This window comes from Antennarius striatus, chromosome 1 (assembly GCF_040054535.1).
Source record: "Antennarius striatus isolate MH-2024 chromosome 1, ASM4005453v1, whole genome shotgun sequence".
In the NCBI taxonomy this organism is placed as follows: domain Eukaryota; kingdom Metazoa; phylum Chordata; class Actinopteri; order Lophiiformes; family Antennariidae; genus Antennarius; species Antennarius striatus.
Genome location: NC_090776.1, coordinates 11,427,162 through 11,451,123, shown reverse-complemented (window position 1 = coordinate 11,451,123; position 23,962 = coordinate 11,427,162). Strand labels below are relative to the sequence as shown.

General features: G+C 41.6%; 1 protein-coding gene across 9 annotated transcripts in view; it reads right to left on the bottom strand.

Annotated features, from left to right (window-relative positions):
* The window catches only part of neo1a (neogenin 1a), a 156,051-nt gene that overhangs the window by 61,635 nt on the left and 70,454 nt on the right, over positions 1 to 23,962 (bottom strand). For all 9 annotated transcript variants that reach the window (XM_068310132.1, XM_068310175.1, XM_068310140.1 and 6 more), the window contains exons 3-4: positions 8,572 to 8,847; positions 7,007 to 7,157 (exon numbers count right to left, since the gene is read on the bottom strand). In XM_068310132.1, coding sequence (XP_068166233.1) covers positions 7,007 to 7,157; positions 8,572 to 8,847 — 427 coding nt within the window. The remainder of the gene's footprint in view (positions 1 to 7,006; positions 7,158 to 8,571; positions 8,848 to 23,962) is intronic.

The window sequence follows — 23,962 nt, the reverse complement described above, 5'->3', positions numbered from 1 at the left end:
TTAAAACCAGAAAGTTTAGGAAACAAAGGCATAACAATAGATTAACTTGAGAAGGAAGCTGGCGTCTATAAGACAGACGAGGGTTTCTCAAGTGACTCGGCCTTTGTAACGTTCTTGTTTTCCTCTGGCTCATGATGGAAAGCCACATGGTCTCTGAGAAGAAAACAACTCTCAAGATACATGACTATGTTTGCTTTTCTTTGCCTTCCAGAGCAGAAAATCCTTTTATTAGTGCATGGAGAATGAAGTCTGCAGCATGAGCCTCATGATTTGTAATTTTGACACAACTACAGGACTTTATTGAATTGTAAAGAACAAACAGCATATATCTGGTAACAGTCGCAGTAAAGAGCTGCAGATGAGTTGTTTCACTTATTCACTCAGACAGACCAAGACATCAGTCAATATAAATATATATAAATACTTTGCGTTCATTTTATGTCAATTTTAACTCTCAGGGATTAACTAAAAGAATACATTCTTTAGAATCACCCATGTCTTAGAACAAATGCAACATGCAACCGATTTGAGATTCAACCAGCGGCCAAAAGCCAATTTATTCTTTTTATCCTCAATTCCTTCGTGACAATAAAAATAAATGACCAGAATGTGGAGAATAGTAGTTGTTATGACAGGGGACAAGCTGTAAAGAGAGCGGGAGAGATTGTGGGTTTGTGGCGTGGTGGAGAGTGAGATATGTCCTACAAGATTTCTGATGCTTCATTTCAAGATAACCGCGTTGCTTGTCTCAATGTTTCAGACCCAAATCCCAGCAAAGCCATTTATCATTTTACTGGCTTGCTGTGAAATATAAGCAGAATTCCAATCAGTTAGCACTCCTGTGTCTCTAGAAGTATGTGTTGCTCTGCTTACTTACACTAGAAACCAGACTCTCTCAATGTCATTGGCTCAGTCACCATTGTTATCTCATATGGTAATTCTCAGGGTCTGAACTTACATGTCTTTAAATGAAAACAGAAAAAGGGAAGAATATGTGTTAGTGGATGTTGTGTTAATGATGACGATGATTATATCTTAATATATGTTACAACAACGAGTGAGCTGAAATTGTCGAACACCATTAACATTGTATAAACTAATCACAAACCTTCAATATTAGGCCCTGCATTTCTTCCTTGTGATTGACTACCGTCTAGTCCATGCGGTGTGTGCCAGGTGTGTGTAGATGGTCCCCACACTATAATCTCTCTGATACTTATTTGATTGACCCATTCCTGAGGAGAAGTGGGCAGCCCTTATCATCAGGGGAGTAAGTTGGGGTAGAACACCTTTCTCAAGAATACATTGGCATTTAGGTTGGAGCACATGGGGCTAACGATCTTCTGACAAGTGGACGACGCTCTTACCACCTAATCCACAGCTGCCACAATGTTAACGTTAAGTTTACTTGACTGAATGATGAGTGACAAAACACGAGCCTCATCATCAACATTATTACAGTTAGTTACAACGCATCATGCTCACATGTATTATGGTGGTTTGTTTTTAAAAAGGTGGATGCTACTCTGAAGATCACTGACTCTACTGTCAACTTGTCCCTCCATCTGTGAACAAGCCACTGCTCAGAATATGAAGGATACAAACCCTTTCTGGAGTCAGCTGACAGACCTTAACCAGCCAAGACACCCACACAATAATACACCCTGGAAATTTTGCAAAAAAAAAAAAAGTTTAAAAAAAGTATTGCATGACGAGTAAAAAAAAGTAACAGATGGCAAAACAAAACAAAACTGACGATACTGCTGCAAATGAGATTCCTACTTGAATGTGCCACTAAAACATACTATTTTAGTAGGCTTAGTTAGTAATAAAACTAAGCTGCAGTAGTACAACATTGGAATTGTAAAACACTTTTTCGGCAATCTAGACACACTAGACACACTAACTCCTCATAGAATCTATGAGGAGTCTGTATGTTCTCCCTGTGTCTGCGTGGGTTCTCTCCGGGTTCTCCGGCTTCCTCTCACCTCCAAAAACATGGGGCTTGGGTGAACTGGTCACTCCAAATTGACTATAGGTCTGAGTGTGAGTGGTTGTTTGTCTATTTCTGGCCTGGCGGTGCCCTGACAACACGTTCAGAATGGACCACGCTTCTTGGCCACAGCCAGCTGGGATAGGCTCCAGCGTAACCTGGGAGCCAATGCGGGCAACCAGGTGAATATGCGGTGAATAATGCTGGTCTAGTCCATGAAGATCAATGAATAAATGAACGAATGCGATGCTGTTAGTGTCTCACCTGAGGATCTGATATTAGCACTGATAGACTGTTCTCTAAGATTACCCATTCCTGGGTTTTTATAATAGAAGCTAACTCTGTGTTCAATGTCTCACCACCGGTTTGAAAATAGAATTAAAAATAAATGACAAAATCAGATAGTGCAGGTGTTAATAATGTAACTGCACATGAAAGGACGGAGAAAACAAAGTAGGTTTAAGTTTGAGTGCCTCTTTGTGACTTCACACAGAATTACAGGCAATTACAGGCAACAACATCTGAGCGTGTTAGTAGAGATGAATATTTAAATGCAGTCGCTCAGCTCTGCTTTCTTTTGGAGAGCAGTGGAGCCAATTCCACAGCTATCACCATTTTCAAACCATTACATAAAAAGGCTGGTTGGCTCAATTCCACATCGTTACAATTCACTTAGACATCGTAATGTTATTTCTGTGAGTTGGCAATTTTACAATGATACATGGTAATGCATGACATTACAGTAATAATACATGAAACTTCCTCCAACCCTATTTGTGATACATGTTGTGATTGGAACAGTTTGCTGCTGGCAGCGATCAATATGAGATTTCAAAGTCTAGAACGTGGACAAAAACCCACCTGACGTTTCCACTGGTAAACAGAGGTATGATCAAATCGCCCTGGGCTCAAATTTAGAATAAAGTTAGAGCTGTCAATAACCTACCATATTAGATATAAATATACAAAACTATGTAACTGATTGCTATGTTTCAACTAAACAAACTTCAATAAGGACGAAAAATAGTTCTGAATATGAAAAGAGGGCCAGAATGAAGGACTCCCACCATTTTTAAGACAGCAGGTAAAGCTAACAAATAACTATTATTATATATTGTGCAGCATAACAGGATTTTTGTACTTTAAAAGAGGTTCATAACCTTTATTTGTTGTAACTAATGCTTGACTCTATGTACAGAGATGGGTGATGTATTATTCCATGTCTCGAACAGGATTCGCTGTGTTAAAAACTCAGACCTTATCCCATCTCTTTGAACCCTTGAAACAGATTTATAGTGAATTGTAATCGTGTCGGCTTCTCTGATAAATAACCTCCACACTGGTGAAGGCGTGTTTGCTCCTCCAGTCAACACCGTGAAACAGTTTGACATCATGAGCGTGACAACAAAATATGTCTGATCCTGCCTCTGTGGATTTATTGATGAATGGAAACAACTTTCAGGTTGTATATTTCCACCTACAGGAGGTTGATACTGCTTATGTTAAGCAGGTTTAATCACATAAACCAAATAGCAGATAATAAAAAATTTCATGGTAATGACTTATCTCAAATGTCCTGCACCCCCAATTTTTTTTAATATTCCATGTATTTAAAGCTCCAGATGCCACAAAAAGCACTCATCATACTCAAATGTGTGCCTGTGCATATATATGTATACATGTGAGTGTGTGTTCTTGAGTGTGAATAGTAATCCTGGTGGACCCATGCATGTGTGAGGGGATGATTTCCCACACCGTGCTTCTCTCTTCATACATAAGTAAATGCATATATACACAATTATATTTAAATGAAGGTGAGACGACAAGGAGGAGCAGAGATGGATGACTTGGAGGCTTTGGAAGAAGGTTGATTTACATGCTCTGTCAATCCCCTGTTGCTAGCCGACATACATAATTCATCCGTTTTATTGACTGCTGGAGAATTCTATTAGGTGACAGAGCGATACTCCCAAGAACAAAAGATGACTGACATTTCTAGTGTTATCAGAACCAGCATGTGTGACAAATCCAAAGGTCTGATTCTTTGTCCACAATGGTACCTGGGGACAGCGTTGATGAGGCACAGGACAGTTGCTAAGGATGTTTTTTACAAGTACAGCTTAAAATATAGTATTACACAAAGAGATTGTCCTTGTTTAGTCTATTTATTTAAATGCTAAATATGCTTAATCTTCAAATTTTAACCAAAAAAGAAGGAAACAAGACTAAACCCAAAATTCAAGTTTTAATTTTTAAATTTATCTTGTTTAATGAGATAAAAAGGTTATACAAACAAACACGTCAGGTAAGTGTCTCTTACACTGCTGTGGTGGAATTTTAATTAATTATACTATGCAAACAGTTCTTTTCCAACTTCCTTTAACGTGGCAGTAGATGGTGTGTTTTGCTGTGACTGAACTACTTGATACAGGTTCATGAATTATGAAGATATTTTCCTGAAAATAGTATGTGTCAATATATTGTCATTTCAGCATCACTATTTCTTGATTTCATGATAAATAACACAATAAAATTAATATTCCTGGCTCAGTTTCAGTAACTGCAACAGCTGGCATCAATAATATTCCATTTCATCTAAACTACTAATACTACTACACCTACACAGCTTTGACTACAACTACCCATCAAATAATCAAGTCGAGTTCAGCCAATGTTGCTAGGCAACAGACATAGTGCTTCATGGGTAGGATGGGATGAGCTGGGGAGATTCTCTGTAGACCACACCCTTCTCATTTAACAGCGTGTGGCCTTAATGGGCTGTGGAGTCCTCACAGACCCGGTCTATGGAGACCAAATCCATCAAAAGTTACAACCCTGAATATCTATACACTACACAGATTACCGTGTACTACAAATACTATATATGTATACTATGCATATATAGTATACACAATATGCCTATTTAGTATAAATATGCTGCACACCCACATACTCAAGGGAAAAGACAGACCCCCCCTTCCCATCCAGTTAAAAGTTCCAGGTTTACATTCCACAACTTTTGTCTTTATTTACTTCAACATTTCTCTTTTCCATCTCTGCAGCACTTTCCCAGTAAAACTGACCTGAGGTTTAACATGTAGTCTACAATCACGTTCCAAAATAACACCAATGATTCACGGTACTAACCATTCAATTTGACCTTGTGACTATTCTAAAGGACAAAACATTGTGTAATATAATCCCATTTTACATTTCATGACGGTATGCAGGGAAACTTACTGGAAATGAATACAGTAACACAGAAGGAAATCAACCTCTCATCAACAGAGTCTGACAACCACCTGTTCTAATTTCCATTTCCACGTCTTTCCTGTTTCCATCTGTTATCAAAGACTCCTAGATGGCAACGTGGACAGGTGATACAAAAGAATCTGCAGAGTATTTTTTCTGACAGGTTAACACATTAAAGAAACACTTCAAAAAATTTCCAGAAATTCCTTATATGGCACATTTTCCAAACATTTCAAAGCATTCCGCTGTGCGTTTAAAAGTATCTTCAAGTATCAGAGGAGTCAGTCAACTCGCGGAAGGACTGGTAGAGAATAACAAGAGGATGAGACAATCACGAATCACCTGTCTAAAACTACCAAACAGTATCTGTATCTTTCTGCTATTGTGACCACAGACTGAGAGATAGAAGGAAAAACATGTCACTAAGACATGTGCAACAGGAGCTTAATGTGATAATCCCTTCAGTCAATGAGCCACTCTGCCTTCACACGGAAGCTTTGGCACATATTCATAAAATCTCATCCCCTGTCTGTGGCTTTGGCAGTCCCACTTTCAAGGCCCTGTGTGTGCTTTGTACCAAAGATCAATTAGGCACTTTTCATGCCACACCAATTTTTAATTGATGGCAGCTCTTCTGTCTCTCACGCAATGCCTGAGAGGGACAGGAGATTCTCAAGGAGAAAAAAAGAAACTTTCATTGCTATTCTTTCTAATTGTCAATGTCGCATGAAAATGAAACCAGCGGCCATGGTAATGTATTCACCCCAGTATCCATTTCTGCTCTGAAGGCAGGAGCATGGAGGTCCACTTCAAATAGGCTTCAGTATGCTTGCTAATTACAATTGGAGCCACCCTAGGGGTGCGAGTCTGCACGCTGGATAGTGTTTTGTAATTAATACGAGTAGATTAATAAGTACCTTTTAGCCAGCTCCCATTGGAGGTCAGAGGTACTCAGATAATTCCATAAGTGTGTGAGACATTGAGCTTGAGATGTGGTGCTGTGCTTTGAAACTAAAGGTTGGAAAGTTTAATGATATTCTCACTCACACCACACTGGAGCCTTGTGGCTACCAATGTGTTCACCTTAGATTAATTTCACTCAAGGTAGAAATCCCATTCTGGGGCTGGATTTAGATGAATGAGCCCTATTTAAGCTTCATTTTGTTGACCCCAGAAGTTGAAAACGTATTATTTTAGAGAAGTTAAGTAAACAGTTTTCTCTTAATTGGTAAGAGTCAAACTTCCCAGGACCAATGCCATTCTCTCCAAGGGATTTGAGCTGCCTTAACTTTGGTAATGAGAGTCAGAGAAGTGAGCGCACAGGAACTGTGACAATCCCTCCCGGCTCTTAATTTGTGGACTTCCCCTTTAGCTGTCAACCCTGTTGCGGCTTTGTCTCCCTGCTGAAGTGGCTCTCTGTGTTTCTGTGATAGAACAGCATTAACAGCTTGAGGAACAAGCACCAGGACTACAGGTTAGTGTTAGCTTTAAATACAAAGAAGTGGTCTGTTACGGTCTGCTCTACAAAAGCCAGGAATATTTGAGAATTAGGGAATGCAATGAAACACAATGGAATACAGTAACACACAGTAACAATGAGTCTGGGGAATGAATAAAAGATAAGACATGAGGGATCAACCACAACGGTTTCTGCAGGAACACCGGCAGAAACAAACTCACGGATGCACATTTCCTTCTATAATGTCTGAAATGGAGCAAAAACTGAAGCATCGACCTTAAAACCAGAGTTCATGTTCATACCTGTCTTCTATTAGCTTGTCTCCGAACAGCCAACGGATGTTTGGTACAGGGTAACCAGTGGCGACGCAGGGCAGCAGCACGCTGGCGCCCAGCACCTTGTTCACAGACACAGGCTGCACCAGGAACTCCAGCTTCCTTTCCACTCCAGTTTCTGAGATGGGAGAGAAACAGGTCAGGGTTCAGGCTGAGGTTAAGGCTGGGGTGAGTAATTGCAGTCCAGCAGTGACCTTCTGAGTAAAAGGTGTCATCCGTCTTGAAAACTTCAAAAGGAGTCACGTCTGACGGGCAATTGTTCCTGACACCCAACCCAAGGATGCTCAGATGAAAAATGACTATGCTGATGTCTGAGGCAGCAGAAGTCTCAACTCTCAAGGAGTTCAGAGGGATCCTGTATAATTCAGGTGGAACTAACCACCAGAGTAGCATATCGCAAATTAAAACATCACGTTTGACCCCAACACACATGAAAGACTTCAGCAAAGGAACGACAAACCACCATTTTAGAGTCGTGACTCTCACACTAGGATTCTAGAATGACATACAACTGACTGCATACAGTACCTCCACAGAGTTCAACAGCTCCCTTTAATTCAATCAATCCTTATTCAAGGTCAAACCCATAGTCCAGTGATCATTTCAAGAACACGGATGAATCATCCCCCTTTTTCTAACCCTACCAGTCTACAGGAAATCCATTTAGGAATTTTTACCTAACCTGACAACCCGTCCAACAAATAAACAGACACAGGTGTACACATAATCTCCTACTCCAAGGTAAACAAACATTAATTCATGTTCATCAAGTCCTTTCACAACTTGCTGTGGAAACACTTAATTCTCTGTTTGATTTATTGTGACATGACAGAAACTGTTTTAAATGTATTCTGTCACTTTTGAATCCGGTAGTACCCAAACAAAGTGTCTTTCATTTTCTTCACACAGCTTTTAAAGTTGTCCTTCCTGCTGCATGCTTTGGGCTTTTTTTTGCCACTCCACCACACAACCTTAGAGGAGACTTGCAGAGATAAAAAAAAAAAAAAAACCCCACTGGGGTCTTGTTGATGTTGATTTATGACCACTAATATCTCCTCTGTGCTGCCAGGAGCCTGGTGCTTAACAACTCAGTAAATAAAACTTCAGGGGAGAGTTGAGACACTGCCACAATGGAATTCAGCCCCCTTTGGAGCTACGGATGAGTTACCGTTTGCATCACTGATAAGCCCAGTGGGAGTTCCACCGATCCTTTTGGCATTCAAGCGTCTCTCACAACACTACAGATTCCTTCATGCTGAAGGTAATGAGCAGCCTTAAGAAGACAGCGTGTTGCACAGTAATCATCTGATGCACTGAACTACATTTTAATTTCAATTTACTGCACAAGAGATTTAACAATACAATACAACAATAGAAACAATTGCACCGTGGCTTACTCAAGGATGTGAAAATATTTGATGAACGGGAACAATCAAGGCGATGCAGGGATAATGCTTTCACTTTTTGATACCAAAGGAAGAGTACTACTGAACAACTATGAAATCATCCCGAAAAGTCACGTATGTTATTACCTGGTACTATCTGGAGCTGAGCCTCATCACTGGACTTGGACGAACCCACATTTTCCACCAGACAGCGGTAAAGGCCAGCATCTGCCTGCGAAGCGTTGCTGATCACCAAGGCTCCACTGTGCAGCTGGATCACCCTGGTGCTCAGCTCAAGCAGGTGCCGGTCTTTTTCCCACCGGATGAAGGGCACCAGATCTGGGAGGACCTCACATGCCATGACCTGGCAGCTTCCTGAATGCACAGTGGCCGGCGACGGCTGGCTGGTGAACCTGGGCATTCCTAAAAGAGGAGACAAAGATACGTGGTCAATGCTGGCGGTGATGTTCACATTATCAGGTACTTGACAAAACATGTCAGCCAACTGTTCAAACTCATGTACCTCAAATCCTGGATTTCGCATCAATATTCAATATATTTATCTTTTTAAGTTAGATTTTATTATGAAAAAATCATATTTTCCACATGAGAATCTCTCTCATAATTCTGATTACATGTATATAACTTGTGTATTCAGATAAACGGCAAGTTTTTCCTGAGCAAGAAATAGAAAAAAAGCCACCCTGGAAAATAACAACAGGTACATTTAATCTTTAAAGCTGAAGCGCACCAAACGCAACATCTTGCAATCCATATTCAGGAGTCGAAAGGGACAGTATAATGTAATTTCCAACCACATCCGACCATTTGGCATACAAAAATCTTCCAACACACGACCACCTACAGACGGTTGTGTAACAAAATCCCTCATCCTCAACAGAGGATGCTAATTTTCCATATAGAGCAGGAGATGTGCAGCACTAATTAAAAATGGCAGGATCCACAGGCTGTTTGTGCTGCCGCACCCCAACTTTCATCTTTACGCAAAATAATTACTTCCAGCATATGAAGCCATTGATCAGAAACCAACACTCCCAGGCCCTGGTTGGATCAACTGTACACAATGGCATTAATTAAGAAGAACTTAGAACGTGTGCACTGCAAACGGTATTCTTGGGTTTATTAGAGGGAGGAAGCGTTTTTAACAGAGTATCACACTGCGTTAGGAAGGCCTCTGGAGTGTCTGGCTAGGTTCTGTTTGTCTCCTTTGTGATGGATGGGAGTAGGAGAGAGACTAAGGGTGAAAAATAGGCTTGTTTCAGCACGAGTTTATATATTTATGAATGCAATGGCCTGCTTTAACTGTGTTTTTACATGGGAAGTGATGCTGAGAACTTGTTGAGTAACCATCTGGTCTCGCAGCAGCCTCTCACCCTCATTAAATCCCCTACAAAGAGCGACGTTACAGTAAATCACACTTCAAGACGGGGTCCGACAGCACCAGACTCTCCTCTGACCCGGTCCAACACATAGCTCCTTATGTCAGCACAATAGTTCAGCGAACACGAGCTCTGCTGGTCGATTCCAGCGCTGATTTCATATGAAGGCTGCCTGTTAAACCTCTGTAGAATCACATTAGGTCAGGAACAAAAGCTCTGTCTGAATCACATTGCATTCCAAATGCCAGGCCTTTATTCATTCATTCATTCATTCATTGTCTACCGCTTTGTCCGCCGCAGTGGGTCACGGGTAGCTGGAGCCTATCCTAGCTGGCATAGGTCATGAGGTGGGGGACACTCCGGGCATGACACCAGTGCGCCGTGGAGCGACACACTAAGACAATCATGTACACACACACTCACCCCTATGGGCATTTTGGGACTGGCCAATTAACCTGAAACGCATGTTTTTGGAAGTGGGAGGAAGCCGGATGCCCAGGCCTTCAAAAAAGTATTATTTTATTATTTTTATTATTTTGTGTTTTTTGTCGACCTACGGGGCTGTTTCTGAGTTCTATCCCACCACCTATTCCTCTGAGGAACTGCTGGCCATCAGACAGTTCTTATCGGGTCATTTTTATTCCGCAGTTTGCGTGAGATCCGAGCACTTTTGCGGAGATCTACTGTAGATCGGCGGAGCTGCGGCCCCTTATGGGCTGCGGCCACGCAGACGTCGGGGTAAGAGAGCTGGTGTGCTGGTGAGACTCCGCCAGCAGGGATTCAGGACCCTGCTACCATCAATACATCTGGCTAATCTCCGCTCATTGCTCAATAAACTAGACGAGCTGCACCTCCTCTGCGGGAAAAAATGGACTTTGCACGTTCCGCTGCCCTGTGTTTCACTGAAACTTGGCTCAGTGAATCCATCCCCGACGGCGCTCTGCATCTGCCGGACTTCAGACTTCACAGAGCGGACCGCGTCAAGGAGCGGTCGGGGAAAACCAAGGGCGGTGGAATATGTTTCTACATCAACGAAAGTCGGTGTAAGGATGTCACAGTGCTCAGCAGGTTCTGTGGATCGAACATTGAGACATTCTTTATCAACTGCAAGCCCTTTTATTCTCCGCGGGAGTTCTCCTCTTTCGTGTTCGTTGGTGTTTACATTCCACCACAAGCTAATGTGGATGTCACACTCCATACATTAGCGGAACAAATCACGGACATTGAAAGAAAACACCCGGACTAATTTTTAATCATCCTGGGGGACTTCAACAGAGCGAAACTAAACAACGGGCTCCCTAAATACAGACAGCATATGACCTGTCCGACGAGGGACAACAACACGCTGGATCACTGCTACACTGTAACTAAGGACGCTTATCGCTCGGTCCCCCGCGCAGCTTTGGGACATTCTGATCATTGCCTCGTCCATCTCATCCCAGCCTACAGACAGAGACTGAGAACATCTCAGCCTGTGGTGAAAACAGTGAAGAAATGGACCAACTAGGCAAAGCAGGAACTACAGGAATGTTTTGACTGCACCGATTGGAGTGTTTTTTAAGCTGCTACAGACAACCTGGATGATTACACGGACACTGTGACAGCCTACATTAGCTGCTGTGAGGACCTGCATGTGCGAACCAAGACCTTCCGCACATACAGCAACAACAAGCCATGGTTCCCAGCCAAGCTGAGACAACTGCGCTTGGCTAAGGAGGAGGCCTACAGATCTGGGGACAGGGCTCTGTACCGGCAGACCAGGAACACACTGACTAAGGAGATCAGAGTAGCTAAGAGGAGTTACTCTGACAAGCTGAAAGAAAACTTTTCAGCCAACAACCCCTCATCTCTGTGGAGAGGTCTGCAGGACATCACCGGCTACAGACGCCCGCCCCCCCATGCTGACGACCTCAACAGATTCTACTGTAGGTTTGAAAAACACTTCACAACCACCACCCCCATTCCACTACCTGCAGCCCATATCACACCACCATTCGCACCTCCACTCCCCTCAACAAAGACTGTCTGCACCGCACCCCTTCACACCCTTTGCCCGCCCCACCCCCATCCCATTCACAACCCCAGTCTACCCTCTGGGAGGTGCTACAGAGCCCTCCTCTCAAAAACCACCAGACTAAAGAACAGTTTCTTCCCACAAGCCATAAGACACTTGAACAATAAATGTTAAATTATTTGTCTCCAGTCCTTGCAACCTGTTTACATAAGCACTCAGCACTGTGTCCCCCCCCCCCCCACCTACTGCGTTTTGCGTCTTGTGTTTTGCATTTAGTATAGTTTTTTATAGTATTTAAAGTATTTGGAATAGTTAAATTTAATGTATGAATGTACAGTTTGAGACACCACCTGCCAGAAACAAATTCCTTGTCTGTTTTTCAACAAACGATGGCCAATAAAACTGATTCTGATTCTATTCAAGAAGTGATGTATAAACTCTTAGACTTTTACTGACAAACATGCAGACTACTTTAAAACTGGTTTGACCGTGTTTGCCGTGCAGTGAGTCAGCTCCAACGGAGTAAGTGATTACTTTATTCAATTTGTGGACAAGTAGACAACTTGACACCGGCCCAGAGGAGACTCTGAAAGTTATCTGCACACATGCCGAGAGATTACAGATTGAACCAGACTTTTTGGAGGACAGGAAACGCCTCATAACTTCGGTCCAGATTGTTATGCAGTCTTTCTGACTCAGTCTGCTATCGACTCATCCTCTGGCCCTTCAGCCTCATTACACCTCCACAGGCTGAGTCCATCACTTTGCTGTGTCCTGAGGGCGAATGTGGGTGAAGCGTGTTTGCGGGGAATCAGAAATAGATGACTTGTCATCGGATGCCATTCAGCGCTGATAGAGTGGAGGCTTCACATTATGATGTGTTATGTATTGCAGTGTCTAAGCGTGTGTGCTGCTATGTGGAACTAGCTGAACACCAAGGCCACAGATGGGAACTCTTGAGTGTCCATGCCAACACTATCGATTGCAATTAATCACAATTCTCCATTTGAATGTACTGGCTGGAAGCTTCATTTCCCACACCCTTGGTCAGCACCATCGACTGAAGTACTATAGTGCCGATCTCAACACTTATCACTAGAGTGTGATGAGGCCAATTGTTTCTAAGAGGGCAAAACGGTTTCAGAGGCCAAAACATAAAAATCAGATGAGTTTAATGCTCATGGACAGTAGTTTGTTTGTTCCTGACATAGATAACACTAAAATGTAACGTGACTCAAAACAAGATTTCCCCACATCATACAGTTGTCAATAAAAGGTTTCCCTGAGAAGGCTGGTTGGTCTGCTTCACCAAAGTCCACATCACCTGCTTGGTTTCTACCAGGAAGAGGTTTTCTTCATATGGATACCAATAAATGAATGTGTCCATCACTGGATGGGATTAGCAGGGAGAAAGCAGAGAACTACATAAAGCAGTAACAGTCTACCCCACCTGAGAGGAAAACCTTGCATGCACACAGATATACACTTAAATCACACAGTTGGGTTTCTTCTATTCTTAATTAAAATCCAGTACAGAATAACAATGAGCAGCTTAATGAAATATGCAGAAGGCTTTAAGGATCTCCCTCTAGATTCAGCTGAATTAGTAACCGGCTGCAGAACGGCTGCCTTTCACCTTGGACCAAAAATATAACTGTGCTTCGTGATCCATATTTTCAAGGAGAGTTAGTCCAGGTAATTATGGAAAAAGCATCCTTAAATTGTAAGGGACAGAGAACGTAGATCTCCTCTTACTGATTATAATCACTGCATTTGATAATAATAATTTTAAAAAAGAAAAAAAGGGGGTGGGGGCACAGTGGTGCAGTGTGTAGCGCTGTCTCCGCACAGCTAGGCGATTGAGGGTTCGAGTCCTGCTCTGTGTGGAGTTTGCATGTTCTCCCCGTGTCTGTGTTGGCTTTCTGGCTTCTGCCAACTCCAAAAACATGCCCTTCAGGTTAACTGGCTGGTCCCAAATTGACCACAGAAGTGAATGTGTGTGTATGTCTGTGATTCTATGTGGCTCTGCGGCGCACTGGCGTCACAACCGGAGTGTCCCCCACCTCCCACCCCAGCAAGCTGGGATAGGCTCCAGTCCCCCGCGACCTGCCACAGCGGACAAAGTGGTTAAGAAAATGGATGAATGGATGGATAATAAAATAACCAATTTGACACTGATTGTAAAAAAAATAGACAGTCAACTGTGGTCAAAGCTAATGCATTGGAATGATCACATTTTTTCCAAGCGTTTGTTTCTTCTACTGGATCCTTTAACAGCCTGAACGACAACATCTAAATGAGGCACTTGGTTACTGTTAATCATAACATTTTATATTTTAAGCTTTAATCCTGTAGTTTCTATTACCATAGAAATCACCCTATTTGTGTGATAAGTATTAAAAATACAAGCATTTTCACATAAACATTTTCCCAGAATAGTTCAATTTAATAATGCAATTTTTGCAAATATTCACTATTACACATCATTGTGCCAACTCTAGATTGTGATTCAGGGACACGATAATAGAATCCATCAATAAATGTTGGAGCCCTGGTGCTCAAAGAACAGTCTATATGGTAATTCTTCAGATGCATAAATCTTTACACTGCCAACTAAAATCTACAATGTCAACCATTCCTATTGTTAAATATGCATGAAATAGTCAGGATTCCAAACAGCCAGAAAGATGACTGATAAAAGTTGCATTTATTTAGAATGTTTTATTAATTGCTACTATTATAAACTACATATCTAAGTAAAAAATATTTAAAAAAATATATATCAATATATCAATATCAATAAACTTAAAATAAAATAACACTGTGAAACTTTTATTTATCCATCAGTTTGATAGTAATAACTCAAAAAACAACAAAAAATATATATATATTCAACATGTTGCTACCTGGCATATCCCTCAGGGCACAAAAACACATCTCAAGAAATATGTTAGAATATTAATGTAAAGTATATTATTAGAAATACAGTGAAACTTTCATGCAGGGAAAATAAGACACATAAATATCTCTCTCCTAGGCCAGTCATGATATTCTGCCGTTCATTGTAATAATTATTCAAACAGACCAAATATTCAAACCGTGTGACACCATGTCCTTCCATTGATAACAGAGTCTGATCATGGGTGACAGAGTTATTAGCAGTAAATGTCTTCTTCAGGTGACATCCCAACAAGTCAAGTCCTGTCTCTGGATTTCACAATCTGTACTTATGAGCAATCAGATGAAGCAGATCAGGGTGTATTCACCATTATTATCACACTTCTACGACTTCTCTTTACTCCTCTCTCTAAGAGTTCTGAGCTCACACCCATTCTCTGGGGGTTGGTGAAAGTCACTTTGGGATATACAGGAAATAAATACTTGAAACTGAAGTACAGTACACAAGTCAGGTTGAAGGAAAAGAGGTTAGACTAAAAACATAAATGGAGGCCATTAATGTAAAAATAATTTGCAGAATGCAACACTTTCATATTTCTGGAATACTACCCTCTAAAAGAGAGTCGGCTTCCCCAATTACAGCAACGACATCTTAGCTGTAGCTCCAGCTGACCCTGAAACAGTCCTCCTACATCAACACATCAGTTCAAGTTTTGAAACATTTGCACATAAAACAAATCAACTACAATCGTGTTGGTTCAGCATTCGTGAATTTCACTATGTGAGATGAACACTGAGGCAAAAAGAGACCAATTTCAGGTGCCTAAGTAATAGATCTATCCCTGGATGAAGAGTATGTTGGAGTGTGAACACATCCAATTAGCGGCAATGAAAAACGGAGCTTTAGGGTGAATGGATGAGTGGCAGAGTAATCAAGTGGTCCAACAAAAGACAATAACATCTTTGTGATGTGCTTGCTCAGAGAAGTGTGGACGTAGGTAAGATCTTAATGTATTCTCTGCTTTTAAAATTCCTCTGTTCAATATGTTCTTTGCTTTGTTGATCTCAGCCGTTGCTCTCTGCTTACACTCCCTTTGGAGGCCAGCTATAGCATGAGTGATGATTAATTCCTTAATTGAAAGTTTTGGCGCTTCAGGGAAGAATGTTTCTGAGGTCACCCTCCATTACAGAAATGCACTGAACGTATACAGCAGTAAATTTATACAGCGTTCATGTCCTACTGAGAGGGTTTTAAATGTACAATTAAAACTCATCTCCAGTCAAACCGATAAATAGAGATCACTTAATTAGGTTCCCACTTAATTACATACAAGCAAACCAATAATCATGAAAGCAATACATCCCTGTGCCGATGTAGAGCTTTAAGATGTGTTGACTCTGTATACACGCTCTCCATTAACTTTTCAGTCTGTGGTTATTGATGATGATGATGATGACGATGTTGATGTTGATGTTGATGATGACGATGACGATAATGATGATGTGTGGCCATGTGTGACTTTTCTTCCATAGATGTAGGAATGATTAAAAGAAATATCAGTGAAATTTTATTGTAAGATAATCAAATAAAACGACAAACAAGAACCAGTGCAGTCACAGACTGCAACGTCCCGCGACATCCCTGAATTCAAAATTTTACCCCGACCCACTTGCATAGATCAAAAATCAAAGCTAGTGCTCTGACCTACTTCCATAGATCAAAAGCAGTAGCTCGGATCTATGGTCTTACTCACATTGGCCTTCTCCCTTGTCTTAAATTTGACCTTGAAAAAGTTTTCTCAAGTTCAAGGTCATCATCTCATTTTCAACCCCTTTGCTGCCCGAGTAATGTGCTTTTTGTGTCATCTTTCTATCTGCAACGGTTGCAGATAGAAGGATACACGGACTAACAGACGGACTAACGAACGAATGAACGAATAAACACACAAACACACGAACACTGACAATTACAATACCTCACCGCTTTGAAGCGGGATGTAATAAAGGCTCTTCAGGGTTTATGGTATGTCGGAAAAAAAGCAGATTCTTTCAAACGCAGCCCAAATGTGAACTTTTGTTTTTTGAAGGGTGTTTCTGTAGTGGTGCTCTTGCATGACTGTGCATGCTACATGAAAACCACGGCATGGATTCTTTACATCATATGCCAAGAAAGAGTTTACTGTTGCTACTTTTGATTTAATATGCATAAGGGATGTGGTTTGAAATGAGGTTGATTTATGGATTTTAAAAAGAAACCCACAACGTTTACTGACACTTACCATTGCCAGATTGGGGGGGGGGGGTGTATCATAGATCTATGACCACTGGTTTATGAGAAACTGTGGGTGTTCATCTATAAATACACAAAAACTTCCGAGATGGATATGTTGAATTAACTCAGAGGGAAGGAAATACTTCACAAAGTGGACTGGCACAGAATCATTCATGGTCGCCGAATAAGTTAGCTCCTGACCAGGTAGCTAAACCTGCCAAGTCCAACAAGTTAAAACCAATATTGACTTCAACAAACTGGGAGACGGATGTTTGAAAGGACATAAACCGTTTTGAGTTGGGGGAAAAAAAAGATGTTTAAAGGAAGATTTGTTGCAAGTTGAAACTAAGCAAATGAAGATGCCAGTAAGAAGTAGTGGCTACTCCACCCATGGAAAAACTACCTGACTTTCAAAATGCCATCCAGCAGGTTTTAAGAGTTGGGGGCTGAGATGGCGACCAGACAATAAAGTAGACAAAAGGAAAAATAGACATTATGACTGAAGGGTTGAAAGAAGCCCAACAAGATGTCAGAAAAATTGAGACAAAAAATGCAATGACAAAGTGGAACGTGTACTAGCTAGCATGACTTTAGCTTGGCTTGGCTTTAAGAGCCTGAATTAAGGGTAGGTAAACACAGATGTGAAAAACATAAGCAGTGTGGGACATTTGTCACCCAATTTTATTTCAGAAAGACACCACAAAGCTAAATGGCTTACTTACCTGACAGACAGTAGAAATGAGGTGAAAAATAAGTGATCGTGTTTTAAAGTGTATGATTGTGAGACAAACAAATCCTGAGTACATTTCAAGGTAACAAGGAGGCCTCATGTTAATTGCATTATAAAACTGAAGTGTGAATAAATGGAAGCCAAAACCACAAAGAATACCAAACCCTTCAATGAATCAGATATGTAGGTTACAAAAGTGTCTGTCAGTCGAAACAAACTTAGTTTGTGAAATGAATGGAAATACAACCAATTTACTGGCACTGTAGACGTTTTGCTATACTTCTATAGCCCTTGTGTTTTTGCATCATAAGTAAACTTAACACTAGATTTGAAAAAAGAAAAACAAGTGAATCAATGGTGAGTGAAGAAGAGGAAATGGCAACTTAGAGGATCCTGTCAGCTCTGGAAGATGTTCACTCTGCCCTAAAAGGTAACGGCAATCTTCATCCTGTCAGGGGCTGACAAGTGGGAGGTGCTCTGAGATCGACAAGAATGAAATCAGAGTTAATTACTGAATAAAGAAGTCACAGGGGCACTTCATCATGTGCAAAGTCTGATATACTGCACAAATTATGGTGTGCAGTCTTGTAGTGTCACTGCACAGTGTTTGTCCTTTTCAGCAACATGCAGAGGTGTTTGCCATATCCAACACGATGCTGAACCATTAAATCTATTTAAATCTTCACTCGTCAGATGAGTTTAGTTCTCGACATTAGTTCACATCTGGACAGTGAAGCAATAAGCAGTCAGGTTATCAGAGGAAAGACTGTGGCTTGAAGGCCAGTTGGTATTTATTCTCATCAGAAGGACGACGGAAGATGGATGAGAGGCGGTCCGTCGGAGTCTACATCAGACACATTTCTCATTTTATTTGCTGGCCCGTAAAAATACCTCACAGGTCAAGGACATAGCAGAGAGAGCAAATCCTGACCTTGGAACCAGTTCAGTGCCTGAAGACAGAACAGCAAAAATCTTAAGGGACAGCTGGTGGCCCAAAATGACACTCCATCTTCTTGTCTCATAACCGGATAGGTCCTGGCATGCACCTGCTGTTAGAGTGCAACTGAAGTGAGGAGAAGTCACCGCCACCTTTCCAAAAAATTAAAATGTTGTGAAAAAGTTGTTGAATTTCCATAATTCCATTCAGAAAGTTAAACTTTCATATATTATACATTCATGGCCCACAATTTAAACAACTTCAGGTATTTGTTTGTTTATTTTTACATCATTTTGGCTTCCAGCTCATAAAACCCACGAAAACAGGATTTCAAAAAATTTGAATACTGTGAAGAAATCATCAGGGCATAAATGTTTTAAACTGAGTGTCACACACTAATCATCTACTAAACTCAAAGCACATGCACAGGTTTCCCCGGGTGTTTTTTAATTGCTTTGGTTTGGTTCAATTGTCTCAGTTCGGTTCAATATGGGGAAGAGTGCAGACATGACAGCTGCCCAAAAGACCATCATTGATACCCTCCATAGGATGGGTAAACCTCAAAAGTTCATAGCTAAGGAGGCTGGCTGTTCACAGAGTGCTGTGTCCAAGCATATCAATGGAAAGTCTAGTGGAAGGGGAAAATGTGGCAGGAGAAGATGCACTACCAAAAGAGATGACCATGGGCTTCAGCGGATTCTCAAACAGAGAAGATTCAAGAATCTGGCAGAGATCCAGAAAGAGTGGACTGAGGCAGGAGTCACAGCTTCAAAAACCACCATGTTCAGACGCATCCAGGTGATGGGCTACAACTGTCGGGTTCCTCGGGTCAAGCCACTTCTGAACCAGAGCGAACGTAGGAAGCGACTCAACTGGGCTAAGGAGAAGGACTGGACTGTTAGCCAGTTGTCCAAGGTCCTCTTTTCCGATGAAAGTAAAGTGAGCCTTTCATTTGGGAATGAAGGTCCATGGGTTTGGAGGAAGACGGGTGAGGAACAGAACCCAAGCTGCTTGAGGTCCAGTGTGAAATATCCACAGTCAGTCATGATTTGGGGTGCAATGCCCAGTGCAGGTGTTGGTAAACTCTGCTTTCTTAAATCCAAGGTCACCGCAACAGTCTACCAGAATGTTTTGGAGGACGTCATGATTCCTTCTGCTGAGGATCTGTATGGAGATGCAGATTTCATCTTCCAGCTGGACCTGGCCCCTGCCGGTATACTGCCAGAAGCATCAACACCTCATTTGATGCTCATGCCATCACAGTGCTTGACTGGCCAGCCAACTCGCCGTACCTAAACCCCATTGAGAATCGATGGGATATTCTCAAGAGGAAAATGAGGGGAACCAGACGCACCAACAAAGAAGAGCTGACAACAAGCATCAAAGAAATCTGGGCTTCCATAACTCCAATGCCATGCCACAGGCTGATTGGCTCAATGCCACGTCACATCAAGGCAGTGATTAAGGCAAAGGGATTCCCAACCAAGTATTGATGATTGATATATCGTTTTGAAAGTACCATATTTTGATTGATTTCTTTTTCTTTCTTTCTTTTCTGCAAAAACTGAGAAATAAATGGTGATTTCTTCACAGTATTCTAATTATTTGAAATCCTGTTTTTGTGGGTTTTATGAGCTGGAAGCCAAAATTATGTAAAAATAAATAAATATCTGAAATTGTTTAAATTGTAGGCCATAAATCTATAATATATAAAAGTTTAACTTTCTGAATGGAATTATGGAAATTAAACAACTTTTCTAATTTTTTGGAAATGGTCTCTATGTTTCCCTCTCTCTACAGAAGGCATTTCTTGTTTTCTTAATGCAACATGGCTCTGAATGGCAATGCAACATGCAGGGCAATCACTATAAAATATCAGTTTGAAGCGAATGTTAGTCATGCAACTTGTTGCTTGTTTGATTGCTGAATTTCTCTTCTCTTCTTCTGTTAATCAAGACAAAGCAGATTAAATCACCATAAAATGTGCCTAGATGGGAAATGTCACATCAGGATGAGGCACAGTTGGCACCCTGACAATTCCTGATTGCCCGTTGTGGTAACAGATGGAGTCTAGAGAGGCTGATGGAGGATGATGAAGGGAGATGGAGGGAGACAGACACCTGACAGAATCAGGTCAGTGGCCATGGGAACGTCAACGACAAGGAAAGCAACATTTCCGTTCAATTTCATAATAGTCTGTTATTTTGTTCGAGTTCAAGTTCAAGCCTTGCCCCAAGTTTTTAGAGGACAAACGGTTTGGAAATCCAAGCTTCTCTAAGTTATCAACACTGGTACCAAAATCAGCTCATCATCTACTCAAATATTTGTTTTACGTGAAAACGTCATTTGATGTCAAGTCGCAGTTAACGAAAAGAATCTGTAAGGAAAACAGTGCTATGGTTATATTCATCATTATTAGTAAGATGAAACAAACATCAATAAACTATCTGCTTGAGACATGGTTTACAGTCCATTGTTTCCTCATAACAAAGAATTGTCAGTAAAAACTGAAATCACACACAATTTGTCTCTTATGAAGAATGAAATTACAATGTAATTATCAGTCTGTCAGCAGACAATACCTTTCCTGGATTGCTCTGATCCTTTTTATTTGGGCATCTTAGCCTTTGTTCTACAGGATAGATGAAGGCCTGACAAAAAAATGGAAGAGAGATTGAAGAGGAAGACATGCAGCAAAAGGCCACAGGCGGGAATCAAGCCTGCGACCGATGCTGATGGAGGACTGCACCTTTGGTCCACACGGTCACCCCAATGATAGGGTCATATATATATATATATATATATATATATATATATATATATATATATATATATATGTATATGTATACTGTATATATGTATGTATACACACACAAACAATGGCTGCATTACAATGTGTAGAAAAAAACTACATTTTGTTGGATCTGATTGTGTTTTGCATTGCCGTAGATTTTATTTGATGGTTGACGTTGATTTCCGTTAATTGGCCAACCTACATTAAAGCAATTAAATAAACATAAAAATTTTCTCTCATCTGTGATCATACATAATTCCCCTTCATTATGTTAGTCAGCATCAGGGTTGAACAACATGGGGAAAAACTGACTTTATAATATGTTACCTCCCAGCAACATATTTTGTGTCATGTATTACAATAAAAGTCTGTTCTCTAAGCGAACAAACGCCTCCCATACCGCTGGTTCAGCTCATGACCGATTCTGACACCAGGGGGAGAGGCATTTAGGAAAAAGCAAGTCTTAATAAGCTTATAAATGGAAATGTGTGTCACATTTGTCTTATTTACATTTTATCTACCGCTTTGAAGAATGTTAAACTGTACATTTAATGTCTGTGGTGGAAAATAAACAGTATTAACACATTTTTTTGTCATGAAGTGTGAATCTTGCTAGGTTTCCGTTTCCATTTCTATCAAAGAGCACAAAATGTGATGTGCTTAGGTTAATTTGTTCGGCTTGACACTGCGTGAGCTGCAGTGTGACGGCTGCACATGTCCACACTGTGATGTTCACTCTGAACCGACATGTAAGCATTTAATCTGTGCTTTCAGGGTCTCGCATTCCTGCTTCCCATGTGCATTTTACCTGTTCACAGTCAGACCCCAGCTATTCTCATACCCCAGAGCATCCAAGGGAATTCATTTCAAGGAACTGAGTTGGAGCTGAAACAGAGCTGATTGCATTAGGACCCCTTTATCGTATTAAGGTGTCTTATTTTATCCCTGGGAATTTAGCTCATTTCTGGCACATATTGAGGCTCACCTTCAGCCGAGGACTTTGCCACAGGAGACCGTGGCTGCCCCCATTACCTGACGACACACAAATCTGTCGGCAGGACGAACATACATCCCCCTGCCCTTTCGTTCTCCCCACCCCACCCCCTCTCTCCCTTATCAGACAGAAGAAGGGAGGAGGTGAGATGTAAGCGGATGCAGAAAGAAGCTTAGCAGCGCTGCCTCCAATGTCAGAGGAGCGGATGAAGGAGATGTCAATCAAGTCCAGCAGAGATGGCTGCCACAGAGAGCAGCTATCACTGACCTGTCCTCGGGTCTTTCATCAAGTGCTTGTTTCCTGAGCAGCTCCCCCTTTACAGGAATGAAGGGCCCCTCCACCTACTAACTCAACAGGCCCTCCAGATAAAGGAGCCAAACACACCACTGTCCTGCTGCTGGTGGACACGAGCTGAAGGGGTAACCTCTCCATATTCACCTCCCTCTCCTTCATTTCTCCCACTCCTTCCATTAATACATCTGTCTCTCCTTCCAATACGCAGCCTCTTCCCAGCCGCTGTGCAGTGTTCTCACTCCCAACATTACTCTCCGGAGTCGTATTCATTCGGTTTCCTACCATTTTTATCACCTCTCCTCTCTCATCCTCCATCTTCCCACCACACATTTCAGCGGGAGCTCTATTGTGTGCCAGAGCAGGACGTGCTGCTACTGGTTCTTATCTGGGGATGTTGGTGGCACATCTGTAGATGCTATCAGCGGCTCCTTTGCTCTGTTTATGCTCCAGCCCAGCAAGAACAGCTAAAAGGGAAATGAGATGTATGGAGTTTGAGGCCAGAAGAAAATGGAGTGTCATTCTCGGTAGGAATAATGGAATGAGGGGCAGAAGGAGAATCTCTGGGAGAAAAATACAACCAAGGCGTGGCAAAGCCCTCAGTGAGACCCTTAATTATTCCACAGCAACCAGCAATTTATAAAAATATGATGCAGCTCTATAAATTTTGCAAATATCCACTGATGCACTTTGGAAAACAGCAACACAGGTTTTGCAGTTTCGGCGAAGAGCAACTCCAGAACTTCGACTGAATGCTCCTTCAGACACAAGCCCCAATTCGATGCTGTCAATCTCTCCTGAAATGGAAGGACCTCTCTGACGTGTCTTCTGAAAAAAACTTACAATGCCTGTATATGCATGAGTGTGTACACTCCTGCATAAGTATGGGGGCAACAGCTTGGGAGCAGCAGATGTTTATGCAAACTCAAATGCGGTGCAGACTGATGATGTCACTCGGCATAGCCATGGGCATTCGTCATTTCTCACCACGTCGAAGGTGTGATGGTAAATTAACGTCGCTTAGGGGTCTTCTGCCCCTACAACCACCACCAACAGGACATCTATAGCAGGGCCGCGGCAGTCTACATCAATGAGGGTTTAAATGTAAGATCAATAAAATGGTAAACTGAGCTGGATCAAATCTGAGGAGCTGAAAGTTTAGAAAAACATGGCAGATCAAGGACCCGCTTAGGGCTACTTTTTTCGAG